Consider the following 18,414-nt stretch of genomic DNA (forward strand, 5'->3'; position numbering starts at 1 on the left):
ATCCTACTGGTTTAAAAAGGCTCTGCTAAATATGAACTGCAATAGATTAAAAATCCAACCCAGAGCCCTTCACTTTGCTCAAACATTTTCACAAGGTGCACTTCTGGTGCCTGGAGCAATTAAGAGCTGTGTTACTGAACACATAGACACACCGGGTCAAACCTTATGCTTTTTTTTTGTCATTTTAAGAGCTTTCTGTGACTTGTAATCAGTTTTACCAAAAAATAAATTGGTGTCTAAGGAACAGGGAAAACAGAAAACAAGTGCAAGACAGGAATGTAGCCTATGACAGTGACATCCAACTCAGGCTTGTGCTGCTGCAGCCCCTTGGGTTGCGTAGTGTTTCCTTAAAAGCTAGTTCACTAGCTAAATAAAGACTAATTTTTAGAAATGAAGGAACTTTCAGCCATGCACAAGGTCTTCTGGAAGAGATACAGTGGCTGAGAGCAAGGAAAAGGTCAAGACACTGAGCAAAAACAGGCAATGAAGTTCTGTGTGGATGGGCTGCTACAAGTATTATGAAAACTGAGCAATCTCCTGTGATTGATATAAGTCTCTTTCTGTCACATACTGTATTTAGCTTTGTTTGGGAAGTCACCATAGAGGGTTTCCTGCAGGGTTTCCTGATATTTACTCTATGGGCTTTGCAGAGTTCATTTACTGAGCTCTTTAACTAGCTGAGTTAGAATTTAGGGGTTCACTTATACACTTTATAGAAAACTGACTAATTTATTTAGGTCTTAATGGGTGGAGAAAGAGGTCAGAAATATACGCTTACACTTACACAATATGGTGCCAAAGCAGAAGATAGCTTGAACTTAAATTTATGTATCCAGGAGAAAAAGCATTGCTACAAAATTATCTCGTCAAGCTGCCTGTTTTCCCAGGAAAAGTTTTCCCTAAATACATGACAAGCTCAAGACTGCACCTTTCAAAAAATTCATTCTCCATCTCTATCTGATCCTCAGTAGTTATTGTTGAAAGCACACTGCATATTTTAAGAACCAAACAGAACAGTGATTTCCCCACTTTTCGAGAGGGCCCATGTGCTGAAATCAATGTACTGCAATGTGTGGATTGCTCATTCACTATCAAAAAGATAAAATATATGAACTAAAGCTGTACTGTGAAAGCTGAGCAGAGCTGATACTAAGCAGATATATTCAAGCAATGGAAATATGGTAATATATTCCGGCAATTATTGGATAAGGGAGGAGATCAGTTTCCACACTGATGCTTTTGGTCTAGGACCTAAACAAACAGATGGACTTTTGACAAATCAATAACGTTCTCCAAAATAAAGTGTTAAGGATAAAATGAAAAAAAAAAAAAGCTTATTTGTTAGCTGTTATCTATCCTTTTTAAGGATTAAAATATTAATCAACTATTTGCCAATAGATGGGTTATTTTTAAAATCCTAATTTTTCTCTGCTGGCTTTATCTTCATTTTTTGGTGGATACAGCCAGCAGAGCTCCCCTGGATGTAATTTTCATTCTCATGGCTACAGTGTTCATCCCAGTGACTACACCTTACTCCTGCTGACTCCAACATGCTCCACACCTCCTCTCACTGAGACTGGCAGAGCTCCTACACATCAAAATGCTGTCCTGCACCAACGAGACACTTGAATCTCATCTTTCCTTTGCAAACTCTCATCTTTAAATTCCTGAGAGGGAGAGCTTCAGGGAGCAATGTCTCTAACACAGGCTTTCTATAAACATGTAAAGAAATCCGTTTCCTTTCTTCTTTGGCTCAAATGCCAAGGATGGAAATCAGCATGGCTGGGAGACAGCCGTTCGCTTAGGAAAACAGGGGTGAGGAATGGATGAGGTACAAGCTCTTGCCTCTCAGGCAGATGAGCCATTTAACAGCCTCAGCATGCACCCGTGCTCTTGCTCTTCCTCCGTGGCACCCTGGGCTGGGGACAGCAATCTGGGGAGCAACCTAGCCCAGAGGACTATTCAATTTGCATGCAGGTGGTGAACTTCTGAAGCTGTATTACGGCTGAGGCAGGGTGGATTAATTTCGAGTCTTTGATATTCATTAACTTGAGCGTCAGAGAAAAATACAAGGAGATGACACAATTACCCTCCGAGCTTCGCTGCAGAGCAACAGCTTTACAGTCTCAAGTTCACAACACTCTAATTGATCAAGAAGGGGTGAATCCCTACGAAGGGAGGTGAAAAAGCATAAGGCTCAAGTAAGACACTGCTATTATAGGGCTTCAGAGAGTCAATGATGCTTTGCGGGCACTTAGCTAAATGGCCCACATTATTTGCTATTTAAACCACCTTCTATTATTCAGCCCTCCTTGGGTATCAAATGATCCACTGCCAAACAAAGCCCACATTTAGCCTAAAGTTTACGGTAGTCAATGTGCAATTGTCAATTCCTTTGAAAGCAGTCGCAGTCAGTCTCATCACCATATTTCTCTCTTCAGGCCATGAATCCTTTGACCTGCAGGGCCCTAGAAAATACATCTGAAACTAGGAAGATTTGTTCCACAAGAAAGAACAGCAGTAAAAAAAAAAACCAAAAAAACCAAAAACAACCCACAGATGACAAAAGGCTTGGCTGCTTCGATGCGCCTGGAGTAGGAAGAGTAGCACCAGCTGAATGTTTACCTTAGGATCTTCATAGACCTCAGGGTCCATGTGCAAAATCTGCGGGTAAAGGGCTATCCAGTCCCCTTTCCTCAAAACGACTTCTTGATTCCCTTCAAGCTTGAGAACAAAATCCTCTTGGCTGATGCGGATGTTCATGGAGGATGAGCACATTCTTAAACTCTCGTTTAAGGCACTCTCTGCGATTAAACAAAAGGTGGGGGGGAAACATCAGAAATATGGGAGATGACTGGAAGTTATACATGCCTACAGCTGCTGATTCTCCAGGAGTTTAGTAGGGCAGGCGACAGGGAAAAAAAAAGGAAAAAACCACACAAACAAAACCAAACATAAAGCAGAGACCAGGAGGAGGCAATAAACAGCCCCGCAGGGTTGGGGTGGGGCAGTCGGGATGCTGAGCCTCCTGATGTGATCCTCACTGGTGGTGATGAGAAATCCTGTCGGTTGTAAGCAGCACCAAGTTTTGGGTGGAAAGTTATTATTCAGGCATCACGTTGAAAACAACACAATCAAAAGACATGAACACTTTATGCATTTACATATCTTTTGGCGGTTGCAAACAAATACCAGTGAAAGCATCCGTGGAGCTGTTTAGCTTGCCTTTCGAAAGCTGTTGGATGCAATGGCAGGACTATACATTAGAAATCATTCTGCTTGTTAATTCTGTAGTCATTCTGAGAATTTTTAAATGTATTTTCAATGCACTATGCTGCCAAATAATAGTGTCTGTTGTGGTCAGAGTGAATGAAAGCAATTCATTATTTCCCTAGTAATTTTAAGAGAGAAAGACACTTCTAATTGGCCTACAGGAAACAAAACATAGTCCTTTCAGGTTTGGGGAAAGCAAGATTTCTGTCTCCACCATCACATCCTGGAAGGCTCCAGAAGCTGAATGTCCTTGCTTTCCCAGTGGCCTTCACCTTTTGCTCCTAGCACGACAGATTTTATGGCTAATTTCCGGCAATTTATCCTGGCAGTTTGAGGAGGAATTCCTTTGGGAATAATATGCATAATTTGCATAAATCATTCTGATAGCATGTATATCAGCATGTAGCTCCTGTCTAGGGCTGCATCTCTCACTTTGTAATCAAAACTGACTATTTTTCCACCAGTGTGTATGGGCACTGCTATATGAGACTTGATTCCTTCTAATCATTAGTGTGAAAAATAGCCTAAAATAGGGTTTCATTTGCATGAAATAATCCATTTTTGTCTGCATTTATGTTTTGTGATATCAAATAAGCCTTCTCTAAGTGTTCACCAGGGCACTGCAATTGCTGCACCCAAAAGGTTAGTTTATTAGAGACAGTAGCTACCCAGTGTAGATGCCTCTGAAAAAAATAATAACAAACGTTCTTTCACTAAAAATTAAATCTAGTGCAGCATGCATAGCAAATAAAGTGGCCCTGGATGCTTTCTTGCAGGAGGTTTTTCCTTAAGCATGCATTTGTCTAAAGAAATGAGGCTGCGGTCAGCTTTGTGTGGCCAGCGCCGTGATTCAATGTGACGTACAGTGAGTCTGTGCATATTCTTTTGGACTGCCTTCGTTACTATAATCAGGCAGAGTCAAATCGGCTTGTTGGTGACGAAGCCAGAAAAGAACCCTGGTTCCAGAAGATGGCCTCTACTGTGGATAGCCACAAGGCACCTGACACGATAGATTTCAACTGGCAGCGCTCTGGCAACAAAACTTTATGCGGTACAAAGGAAGGGTCCAGCCTCCGCTCCAGACTGCCTTCAACCTGCGGAAAATGAAGCTGGTGGCTCCAGTCCTCCATTTGGAAATAGTGGTGACATATGTAGAGACAGCAGAAATCAAATGAGGAAGAGGAAAGGAGAGGGGAAAAAAAAGGAGAAATAATTATTAAAGTGCCGCAGCAAAATAGCAGGTTTACCTTTAACCACCCAAGTAATGTGGTCACATCCTATCGGTGGACATCCTCCCAGAAAGCGCGGCAGTCCCTGCCCGCTGCCGGATCTCAAATGACAATTGGGCAGCATATCTTATGCAGAAGTTAATCACAATAATGGAGCACAAAGTGTGGCTTAGCGGTCAGATCATAAATGACAAATCTGTTTTACCTTCCAGTACCAGTTATGTGTGGAAGGCGAGCTTGGCTCTCGCTCTGAGCGATCATGCCGATAATCATTAGATGACAAAAGTAATGAGTCACATTATGATCAACAAAGGAGAATGGAGCTTATATGGCTTTGCAGGCTCACATTAAAAAAATAGACAGTCAGCTTTCCACAAATGCCAGAGCTATACATTGAGAGGAATGACAACTGCACAATAAAACTGCAGCCTTTACTTGCAGTTGTCATAGTTCAGCAGACACCAGCCATCGCTGCTGACAGACCAGCTGGGTAGCTTGGGAGGCCTTCCATTCTGCACCGTGAGGTACAGTAAATTATCCAGCACGGTAGAGCAACATCTGTTTCTGTGCTTGTGCCGAACAAACAAGGCAATTTAAAGCATACCAAGGGATAACCAAGCAGCAAATGAACATGACCCTCATTTTTTTCCCCCCTTCTTACACACATGAGATGCTAAACTTCACTGTGCAAGCGCTACATAAAGAAGCCAGGCTGTTGTTTGATAAGGTGTTGTCAGAGAGATTTTACATATTTTCTAGAGAGAGGGAAGGAGGGGGGGAAGAGAGAGATATCTCTCATAGTATTGTTATTCTTAGAATCCTCCCACTTCTCTCTTCATTTCTCTTATACTAAAGCTAGCACTCAGCTTCCAATTCATTCTAGACTTTTTTTTTAAAAAACTGTTTCAATATACTTATAAATATTCAGTCTTTAAACCCTAATTTGCTATACTTAGTTCACATGCCTTCAAGCATTTGTCTTCCAATTTCCACTGAATAAATGCGTACTAATGAGAAATAGAGCAAGCTGCTGAGGCAAAGCTGGGTGACTTGAGCCTGGCCTGCCACCAGCTTGTGATAGGCAGGCAAATTGAGTTAAAATGAAAAGTCTTGTCAGCTGAAATACAACATGGTAGCCAAACAGCAAGCTGTCAATCATCCAGCCAAAACAAGGGACTGCAGGTAATAAAAGGTCATTGCGAATCGTAAGTGCATTTGGCTTTCATAGGCAAGTTAATTTTAATTAAACATGATCTCTATCTGTAAATGTTTTATAAAACTTATTGTGCAACAATGGATTGTTAATTTTACACTAACACAGAGCAGGTAATAGGGTACAATAATTATTAGAGTGTATTGTAGGAAAATAGCTATTGAGCATGCAAATATTTGGGGGGGGTCATTTACCCATGGGCATCACGGTGTGCCAACACAAACGATAATCTGAAACAAGTACATTTGCATCTTACTAAGAACTACATGGTTCTTAGTAAGAGAATCATTCCAACCCCTTCCAGAAAAATATATTTATTTCTTTCAATTCAACCAATGATTTTAATGCTTAGCATTTGTGTTACGACTCCACACTTTGTATTAGCTCTTTTTGGGTCCTACCCTTTCTTGTGTACAAAACAATTTTTCAAGCTGTGCTTTTTTTGCAGGAATATCTGGGATTCAGCAATGACCTGGGGCAAGAATGCTTCACCATATAAATGAATGGACTAATATTAAACAAACGAACTGGCTAACCATGTCTAGCACTAAACATGCACTACGTACATCTCTGCTTTACCCTTGGCATTTCCATTATAACCAGTTTAACTGACAGACCATTTTCATGTGTCCTTTACCATATTAGAGCTCTGTTGTGAGCCATAACATCTAATAATGTATGTTACTCTGTGCACACAAATGCACACATTTGGGGTTTGGGATTGTATTGTTTCATGAAGCCAATAAAAAGAGTGCTGCCCCAGAAATGCCATCAGAAAAAGACAATCAGGGCCAAAATTTGCTAGCTTTATTTTGGGTTGAATGTGTTTCAGTGGGTTTTTTGTGGTTGTTGTTTTTATTTTTTGTTTGTTTTTTCATTTTGAATAAAATAATCATGTACCTGTGCATAGAATTTAGAATTTAGGAGTAAATCAGGCCATGCTGTTCCCCAGACCCAAAGAATCTGACCATATTAACAATGCTACTTCCTGAGAAAGACTTTTAGCAATTTGTGCTTGTTCTCCATTGCATGAAGAATCAAAAAATGTCTCTTGTTATAGTAGGCCAAAAAGAGGACGGAGAATCAGAGCGCTTAAAACAGGAGAATGAGATGACAAGGTGATGAACATGCAAGCATCCCACCTGGTCTGCCTCACTCGAGAGCAGGGACACAATCCCAGTTTCCTACGCTCTGGGTTGGCACAGAGGGAGCAGAGAGAGGAAAAGCTCTGTCTTGGAGGTGTGGAGCCAGTGGCCTCAGCCTTCCTGCAACAGGGGAGCTTTTGGTGTGCAAGCAATGCAATCTGGGACCTTCATCGCTCCTACACATTTATTAACTAAACATCCCCTTCCCTTTCCACTGATGCATGACTCAATTCTCTTATGAGAATTACAGATTTTTTTCTATATTATTATTTTATGGGACAGTATCCAGCCCTTTAAGACTTAAGTGCCAGAAGAACTGAAATCTAGCTTCTGTTCATATCACATTATGTTTAACATGATTATAAAATTTAACAAAAGTGTTACAAGAATACTACAAAGTAGGATGTGGCACTTCCCTCTTAACACATAAATCAAATGCTACCAAGGTACTTCAAGATTTCAAGAAGCAGAGGAATGACACAGTTAATGTTTTTAAACTGTTCATACTGTTTTGCACCAGATGGTTTAAGCAAACTACATGCTTTTATTTTCCTTATTCCTACACTTTTGGGGAGCCTTTTTTTCCCCTTTTTTTCCTTGCCATTCCTATCTCAGCCTATAAATACAAACTAAATTATCTTTTGATCTTTTTGATGCTTGGTAACTTATTTATTAGTGTATACTTCCTCTGAAGTAGTTTTACTTGTGTTTCTTAGAAATCCATTAAATGCTTAGAAAGTCATGTTACTCATCAGAATTGTCATCCGATATCTCCTCTATTTCAAAAGCATTCTCCACTGGTTAGAGATAAATCTGCATCAAAACAGCCATTACTCCGGACGTAACCAACTCAGTAGACTCTAATATTAATCTATATAAGATTAATATTAATGTTCTAACACAAAGGAACTGGATCAAACCCAATTTGATATTGGTACTAATCCAATCAAGTTTGCACACAGATTCTTGAGACATGCCATAGTGGATGATTCTGGAGAATGGCAGCTTTTACAAGGATCCAAACCAGACACAGAATGCCCTACTCCACCACAGTGTCTTGACACAGCTTTGTTTAAGAGTGGAGCACCAATTCAGGTCATGAGCTACGAAGACCTAAAGACATGAGATTGTTTTGAACACAGGATTGTTTCTGATATTTAAAAACAGAGGATTATTGAACCTTTAATTTTTTATTCAGCTGTTGTCTACCCTTTTAAGACTACTTGTGGAGACTTTCAGATGCTTAAAGGTTAGGTACCTACCTGCTACACCCTCTTTCCTCCCTTGGGCTATTTTTGCTATTTCTTGACAGTGTCTGTGCACAACCAAACGAAGTGAAACCAAGAGCTGATCCTATGAAGGTCTATTCAGCTCCTGAATCAAACAACTTCCAATGACCACTGGCAAGGGTCTCCCTCTGAACCCCTAATGCAGAACTGCAAGATATGTAGCTCCCTTAAAGCTCCCTCTTTTAAATAAAGTACTGAAAACACCATTTCTACTCTGCAAATTTTTATCTTCTAATATTTCATTTGGAGGCACTGCCCAACAGAAGCCTGCTATAAAAGCCTTTTTTGTTTCATTAAAGAGGGAAAGAAAGAAATTGCTTGCAGAAAAAATACATTTGCAGTTTAAATACACTATCCCACTCTAATTTCAGAAGAGGGTCTTTCTTGGCAGTACCATACAGAAGTATTTGAAATGCATTAACACTTCGGCAGATGCTCAGAATCAAACAACTTAATAGGCATCAACTTTTTTCAAATAATTGCAAAGCTTCGATTTAGCCTTTTGCATACCTTGCATAGTTAATTACCTAGGCTTTAATGTTTACATGCAATGAGAGTATCTACAGCTATAAACTACATAATTTATAATTGATGTAAATGGGTGTTATTATGTCAATTAGGCAGCTGTGTCCTCCACCTTCTCAGTAAACAGAAATGAGTGATAAACTGAGTTTGCCGGGAGAGCCCCTCTTCTCTTCCTAACAGATAAAAATAAATTACCTAGGTAGACCAGGTTGTCCAATTGTTCTCTGGTGAGGTGGATGTTATATGTGGGCCCTCTCTTTTGACCTGTTGACTGCAGCAAATGGTCAATCTCGTCACGCACCGCTGCAAGAGCTTCTGGGTGCCGCAGAAGATAATACATGGCCCAGAATGTAGCTGGAATCGTGTTTCCCACAGAGGCCCACAGGAAGGCAAAATGATGTGCTGGGAGAAAATAAGTGAAAAGGAAGATTAATAGCGTTTATTACACTGATTAGATTTGCAGTGTGCTAATTAAAAGATGTTAGGACACAGACCCAGCCAAGGATCAGTGAATGCTAATGAGGACCAATAGGCTTCTGAAGTCTAATTTTCTGCTTAATGAGAATAGTTTGAAATGTAATGTCGAGGGGGTGGGGGGAATAAGGGGAGGAAATGCAGCTCAGTTATAATCTTTCTCATTATCACCATTAAGTATCTTGTTTTACCACCTCAGCACAAAAAAAAAAATCAATTATCATAGAGGGTTGTTTCAGAGTAAAACATTTTATCATTAGCCAATTAGAAAGAACATAAAAAAATTTCAAGGTCGCCATTTTGCCTTTTTATTTCAAAGGTCTATAGTAAATTATTTTATTTTAGACAAGCAATCATTCATAAGTTTCCTACCTGCTTTGTCATAATCTCCAAGCAGCTCATATTTCTCAAATATATCTTGTCTGGCTTGGACCACTTTTGACCCTCCCAGCCATTTTGTCATGTTCTGAAGTAAAAAATGATGTATAAGCTCCTTCCGAACCTTCTTGGTAGCTCCTAGCAACTCAATTGGTATGTTTGCAGCTAAATAGGGAAAGCTGGCATCAAACTTGATAAATTTGTCTCTGATTTCACTAATAACTTTGTGGCCATCTGCAGCAGGAACTCTTCCATATAGTGTTACAAAACTGGCTTCAAACATTACAGAGCAGCAGAATTTGTACATTTTTTCTGTTTCCCAATCTGTTGCTTGTGAGCATTTCCATTCAAATATATCCTGGAGATTTTTCATCATGTGGTCAGAAATGATATCCAAAGGCTTGCCTTGTAGATACTGGTAGATTCTGTGCAGGTTTTCCTTGAGTTCAGGGAATTTTCCTTTTGACAAGGCCGGGTAGTCAAAAGTTTTGGAAGCCATCTTATTAGCAAATTCATGAAATTCAAGTTGCTTGCTATTTCGGATGACATAGACGTATTGAAATGGGTCCATGATAAAGGTAATGTATCTACCTGGATAGAAAAAAAGAAAATAGTAAAAGACACATGTACTTTTGTAATCTGATGATACTTCCAGAAGCAATAATTGAAAAGAAGCCAAAGTTTGAAAAAAGCACGCAGAAAAAAAACCCAAAACAAAATAAACAAGATACATAAATAAATCTTCAAAGAAAAAGAGAAAAGAAAATGAAATTAATTTTATTTAGATTCTTCTAGTCAGGAGGCAGATTTGACTTGTGTACACTTTAAAGGCTCTTCTAAAATCAGCATGAAGCCATTTCCATGTAGATAGATCCATGTTTGTGCCAACAGTTGTGTGTAATCTCTTCAATTGTGGTGCTCTGAAATAAATCATTTACTACTCTGGTCTAATTCAAAAAAATACAATGTGGAGTCGTAGCAACATTTGGAAACTGTATGTTTTCACCAGAAGAAAGTGAAAAATACACACATTTCACCTGTATAGAGGAAAGTGAGTGACAGGGGCTGGAGTGGAAAATATGCCACCTATGCAGCTTTTTTCCAAGCAGATGACAGAGGAACTCATAATCTGTCAGTTATGGCTCTAACTGCATGCTGCAAAACCCCAGCATTGAAAGCTTCTCTCACATCTGGCTCTTTTCCCCTGAAGCTTTGCTAACTCTTTGTTAAGAATGTGCTCAGTATCCCTAACATGACTACCTTAAGAATATGAGATCATAGCTTACAAGGGAGCAGGCACCATTTTTAGCACGTGTTCCACTTTGGGTACACACTGTCCTAGTGCCAGCATCCATCATGTCTGAGTGCACCAACAACTTCCTACCCTTCCAGGGGCTTATTGGGGTAACACAGTGATACCTTCAGCTCCTTGGACAGAGGTACAGGACTGCGCCGTTAGATGATTTTTCAAATTTTCCCTGCCAGAGAAATCCAGAAATTTCTCCCTAAACTTCAAGTCAGCTGCTGAAGAAAAGCATTTTGAGGAACTACCATGAATTAAAATGCTAACACTCCCAAAGCTCAATTAAATCTTAGCTCTTTATAGATGATTCTAAGTTTAGAGTTCCTGATTCTTACCTTGAATAAAGAGGTGCATTAGGGAAAAAGGGTACCTATTAAAATGTACACATCCTCTGTGAAATATCCCAGTTACAAACCCAGGGAAAGAGCAAAGCTTCCAGCACTTATAGACTAATTCAGTCTCACTAAAGGAACAAATCTCCTTTGATTTTAATGGGAACACTAAATGCTTAACTGAGGACCAAATTTGGCTCTGTGACAGATGTCCAGAGATAAAGTAGTCACCACCACTAAAAATGTCAAGTATCCATGGTTACCATATAGTGATATTTGAATTATCATAGGTATTTCATATTCTGATTTATATACACACACAGTGCTCTATGGTATCTGGGTATACTCTGGACTTCCTCTGCAATTACCAGCTGCCATAATTTCCCTCCCAATTACACCAACTGCAATCCCAATGAACCAGTAAGGAAACATAACAGATACATCAAGACAGAATTTGACCCCTTTTTCCTTTTTGTCAACAGAGTGTGAAGGTTTTTAAGATACTCATATATTTTATCATGTATTTTGTTTTACTGTAATATAATCAACCATAGCTGTAAATTTAATTTTAAAAAGTATATTGAGAGACTGGCATGAAAGAGAGATCCTGAATTGTCAGCCCCCTTTTTTGACCATTTCTTCCTTTCAGACTACAGAGGCTGACAGGAATTTTTGTCTTGACCTCTGCAGGATCTTTGTTGAGAGTCCTAGAATTACTCTCTCTTTCCAGCTTTCCCCCACTTTCGTGCTCTTTATTGAGGCTACCATCTTTGTGATCAAAGCTTGGAAAGAATGCCCATTGAAGCAATTTTTAATAAATAGATTTGGAGTGTTATTAACCCTAAAGATGAAAGCTGGCTTCTTAACTTTGCATTTACAGGGTAAACAATTTAAGTTAAGATTTTTAATTAATATTAATTTAAACCATCTGTCCACCATCTGCTTATTTCTGATGCAAAATATGAGTTTCTTTGTGATCTTTAATCAGACACTTAGCAAACGCACATCAATTCTTATAATTTTTAAGTAAGAAAATGATTTTCAGCAAATGAGTTTTCAGACTAACAAACTATTTTAGTAATAATTTTAAATCAAAACTCACTCAACACTAGCACATACTTTGAAAAAAAAAAAAAGTCCCTGAGAAACAGAATATTACAGATCTTGTCTTTATTATTCTCATCAGGTTCCGGGTAGCAAAAAGTAAGTATGTACCAAAATATAATTCATTTTGTAGAATCAATTCAGGCTCCAGACCACATCACTGCAAGTCAACAACATATACACATAAACCAAAATATTTCTTGTTGCTGCATTTAGTGAAGGTCTAGATAATCAGAAAAGTGGAACTTCAATAAACAAAGGCAGCTTGTTTACGTATACCATCAAGAATCTGGTTTTAGATCTCTTAATTAGAAAAGTACTAAAATCTAGGGCTAATTAATGGCAGTTAGAAAGTAGTGAGAGTGGATATGGGAACCTTTAACAATTACAGTAATCCTTGCACACAAATGAACTACATGGCTACACTGCCTACCCCAGTCTCCTCTATATAGGAGCAGATTGCTAATTACAAAACTGTGCCCCAACATCTCCTCTACCCTGAACAGCAAACATCCGAAGTGGAACAAACTTTCTCACCTCAAGTTATGATTTTAAATTTTTTAAGTGCCAATATGGTCCTTAGTTTTGCTTTTTAAATCCTGTTGTTGTCCCCAAAGAGGTTTCATCCCACTGATTGTCACTGGTGGTGTCAGAGACCAATAAAATATTTTCTAAAGTTTTCAGTTATTATTTGGTGTTTTAAAATGCAGCTTCCCCCTCTACTTCTATGTCTTTCCACTGCAGCTGATGTCAAGACTATCTCTGAAAAGTAACCTTTTCTGAAATCAATCCAAAATCTTGATACTCACGAATTTCCATCAGAATACTGGAAAAGGTAATGCCAAATCAGAAAAAAATGGAGGCATACCACATTCTTCACGAATCAAGTAGCCTTAAATATTGAACATATTTATACAGAAACCACTAGAGACTAAGCATTTCCCTGTTAGTTTGCAAAAAAACCCTTCAGCACCAAAAACTAAGTAGACATGTACATACAGAAATGTCACACTCCAATTCCCAATAGTTTAAGTCACTCAGCTATTTTATTTAATACAGTAGAAACAAGTCAAAACAAGAGATGTATGCTTGTTTCCAGAAAAACAAGCAGACTTTTTTTTTTTTTTTAATGGTTACAGAGAATTCATACTTCGCTATCCAATCCTTCAGTCTGCATTACACCCATGCTGCAAATAGCCTGGTTATCTCCATTTAGTTGCTACAGTCTCCTAGAAATAGAAGATTGATGTGGAAAATATGAAAATTGTCAACTTTGGTAAATCTGAGCACAGAAGCCAGTATTTGTATGATAGTTAAGAAATTACTCTAATAATGCATTCTGGAGCTTTTTAATGCTAATGATGAAAGACAAGCATTTCAGATGGCATCTAATGATGGATGTTATTTCAGTAATGCTTGCAGCAGGCTTCAGCTTGGTAAGGAGTTAACGTAAATTACCTTTTGCCTAAGAGAGAAAAATGTGATATGTTACTGTAGGTGTATCATGCTTTAGAGAAAAGAATGACTTAGCAGCAGTATTCAAAAAGGCAAATGTGCTTAGTAAAAATCACTAAGATTTTTTTATTAAAAGGTAAGTCTCAGAGAGAATGTTGCAGGGTTCATTATCACTCCTATTAACTTGAGAAGAAAAGGACACAAAGTTTAACACCGAGAAACAATGACAAAACCATTTCAAGCTCTGTAAGTTCTTACCTAGCCGTCTGCCTATGCTGCTGACCCTTAACAAGCAGAGAGGCTTGGGAAGTATGATCATCTCAATGCCACAGACTCTCTCTCTCCCTTTCCCCTCCTTATTCTTTTCTTTTCTGTTCTTTTTTATTTTTTTCCCCAAGACTATTGCATTTACGTAATCGTCCTCTTATTAGGGAGATTCTGCTGAACTGCTGACAATGATGTACAGTGGTGCTGCGCTGGCATGACGTTTGGGGAAAACGATTCTGCTGCACCACCACACAAAACCAATTAGAGAACTATTTTCTGCGACAGGTCAGGAATTTACATTGTTTCTCATAGAAAGATGTGCTTTTTAATTTCTTTATTAAGATGACATCCATGTCCCTTGCGACTTTTAGGGATGACAATCATTTGCTCATCACATGGGAAAGTACAATCAGCAAAATCGCATTACCAGTACGGGGCAACGCCAGAAACTCCAAGCATCGTTCCGCATTTTCCAAATGAACTAGTTTGAGAACCAATAATTAGAACAATATATATTGATAGAATTTCTTGACAGGACCTTTAGACATCCACCAGGGGGGTAAAGTAATGATAGTCCACATACAGCTGGCTACGCTATGTTTGCCGAGCACAGAAACATCATCTTTGTCAAATCAGTAAGACATACAGAAATCCTGTATGCCTTCAGATCAGGACATCATAGGAGGCACTAACTAGCTTTGGTTTCTTCCCTGACTTGCGGATGACAAACTATTTCTCTTTAGTGAAGTCTTGATGGTCAGCAATTCTATACTGAAAAAGTGAACTTAAAGTGGAGTCTCTGTTGTGACAAATTCACAAAATCAGACATTTCCTTGCACAAGATTGAAATGATATCCAGAACTAATTCCACTTACCTCAGTCTTTACCAAGGGAGGCTTGGCTCAGAACACTTGAGCATAGGGACATTATCTGAGATGGAATTTGGTTTATCATGCAAATAGAAATTTCTGAAACTAAATTACACTCCTAGATTGCTTAAACACAAAAATTTCTAAACACAGTCTTGCATAAAATAATAAAGAGGCAAATGAAATAAATATTTGATTAAACACATTTAAGAGTCTGAAGTATGACTGTATCCAGTTTTTTTTAATTTACTGAGATAATATCTGAATTATAGATATTAATCTGTATTTGTAAGAAGCCAAAACTATGATAGTGTGAATTCCCATTAACAACAAAAAAGACTGTATTTCAACAAAAGTTGGTGTTGTATTGTGCCAAACTCACTTTCAAATTGCGAAAAATCTGATCATTTCAGTTTCCAAAAAAAAAAAATCCTGAATGAATTTAAAAATTCACATATTTAATACAGTAAATATTTTCTTCCTAAGGAACAAAGGACAGCTTTTGTTAGAGAAAGAAAAAATTTATTAATTAAACACATGTCTTGCAATTAAATTAATTGACATTTGAAGACAAAAATTATTTTAATTGCAAAATATTGCTTATATGGAAATATAAAGCTAATGCTACTGTTCTTTAACTACAAAGCAAACTTTACATTCTACATTTAACATTTTGTTTGAAACTCCCTAAAAATACAGGAATAACTAAAAGTGAGATAAAATTGGTCATTTGAACAAGGATATCAGCATGTAAAGGTGCAGAAGATTATTACATCCACCTATACTAATAAGAGCTTGCCTTTTTCTGAACACAAGAAAATACTGGATTTTACATTGACTTCAGTAAAAAGTAGATCTCTCTAGAGAAAGAGATAGATAGCTAGATAGATGGATAGATAGATAGACATATAGATGTAAATTTATATATTTAACTTTCATTCAGCATTCCAGTTTTGTTCTATGTTTTTCTTCCACAGCTAAGTGTCTATGTGAAATCACTCAAATGTTTGTACTCAATCTAGCTTAGTAATACAGTTATAATACAGAAAGCAGCAAGGTTATATCATACTTTATTATATTGTTATTTACAGTAAGCACGATCAGAATAAGAGGCTGGCAACGGGAAGTTTCTGTGTTCCAGTCCCGATTGTATCACTGAGTCAATGTGTCATTCATTCCCTTGTGTTCCTGTCAACCAGTTGTAAAATGTGTGAGAACAAATTCTGCACTTTTTTTCTTAAGTGTTTTCTAAATTTAATCTGATATTTTTCTGTGCAGTGTCAAGATGATGTTAGTTCTCCCTTCTTTACAAAAAAACCCAACAATACACAATTAAATGTGCTGGCAAAATCTATGCTCATACAGTACATACCTACAAAATCTGTCAAAATACAGATATACTTATAGATGTAAATAAATCCACACGTTGATAATGATATTTTATGGATAATTATTATACTTACAATACATGTAAATTTGAGGGATTTTTATGGGTCTATGCTAGAGAAAAATGTTTTGGGTTATGGAAGATTCTAAGTTAAACATTTGGATTAGTATTTAACTTCATTGATGGAAAAAAATCAAGATATATACTAAAATATTTCTCACCAGCAATATGTACAGTGAAAATATCTCCAAATTTCTTTTGCTGATCCAGTAAGAATTTGTAAGCATCTTTTCTGAAAATCAAAGCTTTCCCAAGGTAAGGAATCCAGCCATTTATTAGTGGGGGCTCTCCAGTCTTTCTGTTAAAAACAGAAAAAAAAATTAACAGGAGTTAACTTTGGCATGAGAGCAAGTTATCTTTATATATATTTATATATTACACTTAGACCCACCATTTACATATGTAATTCCTACAATGTATAATATGTTGTACAGAAAGTTCTTCAGATATGATGGCAGGTTAAATCTAATCACACCTCTGAGCACCGAAGGCTCCGTGTGGTGATTAGGAAAAATAAGTGAGAGAAATTGAGATGCATTTAACTACAGGTCATCCAGTTATTATCATCAAGTTATGAACACAGAAAAATGACATTCAGTAGAAAATCTCCCAGCAAAGAGACGTCTCATTTTCAATATTTGGCATGTCAGAGGAAGATGTATTGGAAGGCAATTATGACAGATTTAGGTAAATAGGACGCCGACACACCACACAAAACAAGTATCCTTAGAGATAACATTTTAGCAATTTCATCTTACCAGCAAAGAGAACAGCCATTCTAACTAAATATCTTTAAAATATAGGATAATAACACAGGCTGAACATTAACTGTAATAAATCTTAGTCTCTTCATATTTATAGCCTAAGATAGAAATGCATGTGAACAGTTTAAGAAAAAATTCCAGATACTGATGTTTGCATCCCAGTCTGAAAAAGCAGCCACAGTGCATTAGTTATCTTTACGGAATTGTATAAAATACCTTTTAAGAATCTACTAAGTTACATTTTTCTTTTAAAGGAGACAAATGTTCCCACACTGTCCTACTCCTGACTGCAAGTTAATATCTTTCCTTCATGCTGTTCTTTAGTTGCTTGAATCTGATTTACAACAAAGAAACATAAAGCATGCTTGTTCTGGAAGGGATTAAAACAAATATTCACGAACAACTCTGCTGCTACATCCCATCTGTGAAGGTGACTTATACTACATGCAGAACAACTCATTCTGATTAAACTCAAGATATTTACTAGCTTGGATCTAATCAAAGATCAAGGGATCACAAGCTTTACTACTATCATACACAGCATGGATTTTTATGTAGCTGGATTAACCCTATCATAGTCACATTCTCCCTTGAACTGCTGTAAGAGAAATGAAAAAAAAATTAAGAGAAAACCATGATATGCTGTGTTTACTTTTTATTTTACTTTCATAATTAAAACTTTTTGAGCAGGAAAATATAAGCCAGAGATTTGCTCACTTACTTAAAAAAAGTTGCTAGAAATTTAATTTACAGATAAACAGATGTGGCTAAACCAAGCTGCATATTTTGATCTCTTTCTGTTTAACCGACTACTCATTTCAAATTTTAGTTTCCAAGAACATCCTTTTGTGCTCTGGAAAACCAGTAAATCTTCTTGTCTGAAAATCTCACAGCCAACAGTTGGCTGGTTTTTTTTCATTTCCTTAAGTTTTGTGGCTTTGGGGTTTTGTGGTGTGTTTTTTATATTAAAGAGAAGGTGGAGCCCCTCTTTCTTCAACACCTCCCAGAAACCACTGTATCAATCATCCTCTAGTGGTCAAATAACAACATATTTACGCAAGTGGTGAAAAAACTTTGCAATGTTTAATTCTGCATTAAGTGAATAAAAGGCAAAGAACTAATTTGAGATTACAGGAGAGGGATCACCAGCCCTGGAAGCATAGCAGCCAACTTGGTACCCTCAATTTTCCCTTCCAACTCCACAAAGAATCTGGATGATGCACCCATTTTTTCCCCCCTTGACTATTAAGTCCTGAGAGTGTCCACCTTTCACTTCCCCAGCTGGATACTACGTCCTGTAAGTCGCATCCTGACAAATATTTAGACAGGCTTTTTGTCATCTTCTAA

General features: G+C 37.6%; 1 protein-coding gene across 1 annotated transcript in view; it reads right to left on the bottom strand.

The window, feature by feature from the left end:
- The window catches only part of CYP7B1 (cytochrome P450 family 7 subfamily B member 1), a 130,004-nt gene that overhangs the window by 5,753 nt on the left and 105,837 nt on the right, over positions 1 to 18,414 (bottom strand). Inside the window, exons 2-5 of the mRNA XM_085052930.1 lie at positions 16,465 to 16,601; positions 9,521 to 10,117; positions 8,870 to 9,076; positions 2,626 to 2,804 (exon numbers count right to left, since the gene is read on the bottom strand). Of these exons, the coding sequence (XP_084909056.1) occupies positions 2,626 to 2,804; positions 8,870 to 9,076; positions 9,521 to 10,117; positions 16,465 to 16,601 (1,120 nt within the window). The remainder of the gene's footprint in view (positions 1 to 2,625; positions 2,805 to 8,869; positions 9,077 to 9,520; positions 10,118 to 16,464; positions 16,602 to 18,414) is intronic.

This window comes from Lichenostomus cassidix, chromosome 2 (genome assembly GCF_008360975.1).
Source record: "Lichenostomus cassidix isolate B80296 chromosome 2, HeHo_3.0, whole genome shotgun sequence".
NCBI lineage: Eukaryota > Metazoa > Chordata > Aves > Passeriformes > Meliphagidae > Lichenostomus > Lichenostomus cassidix.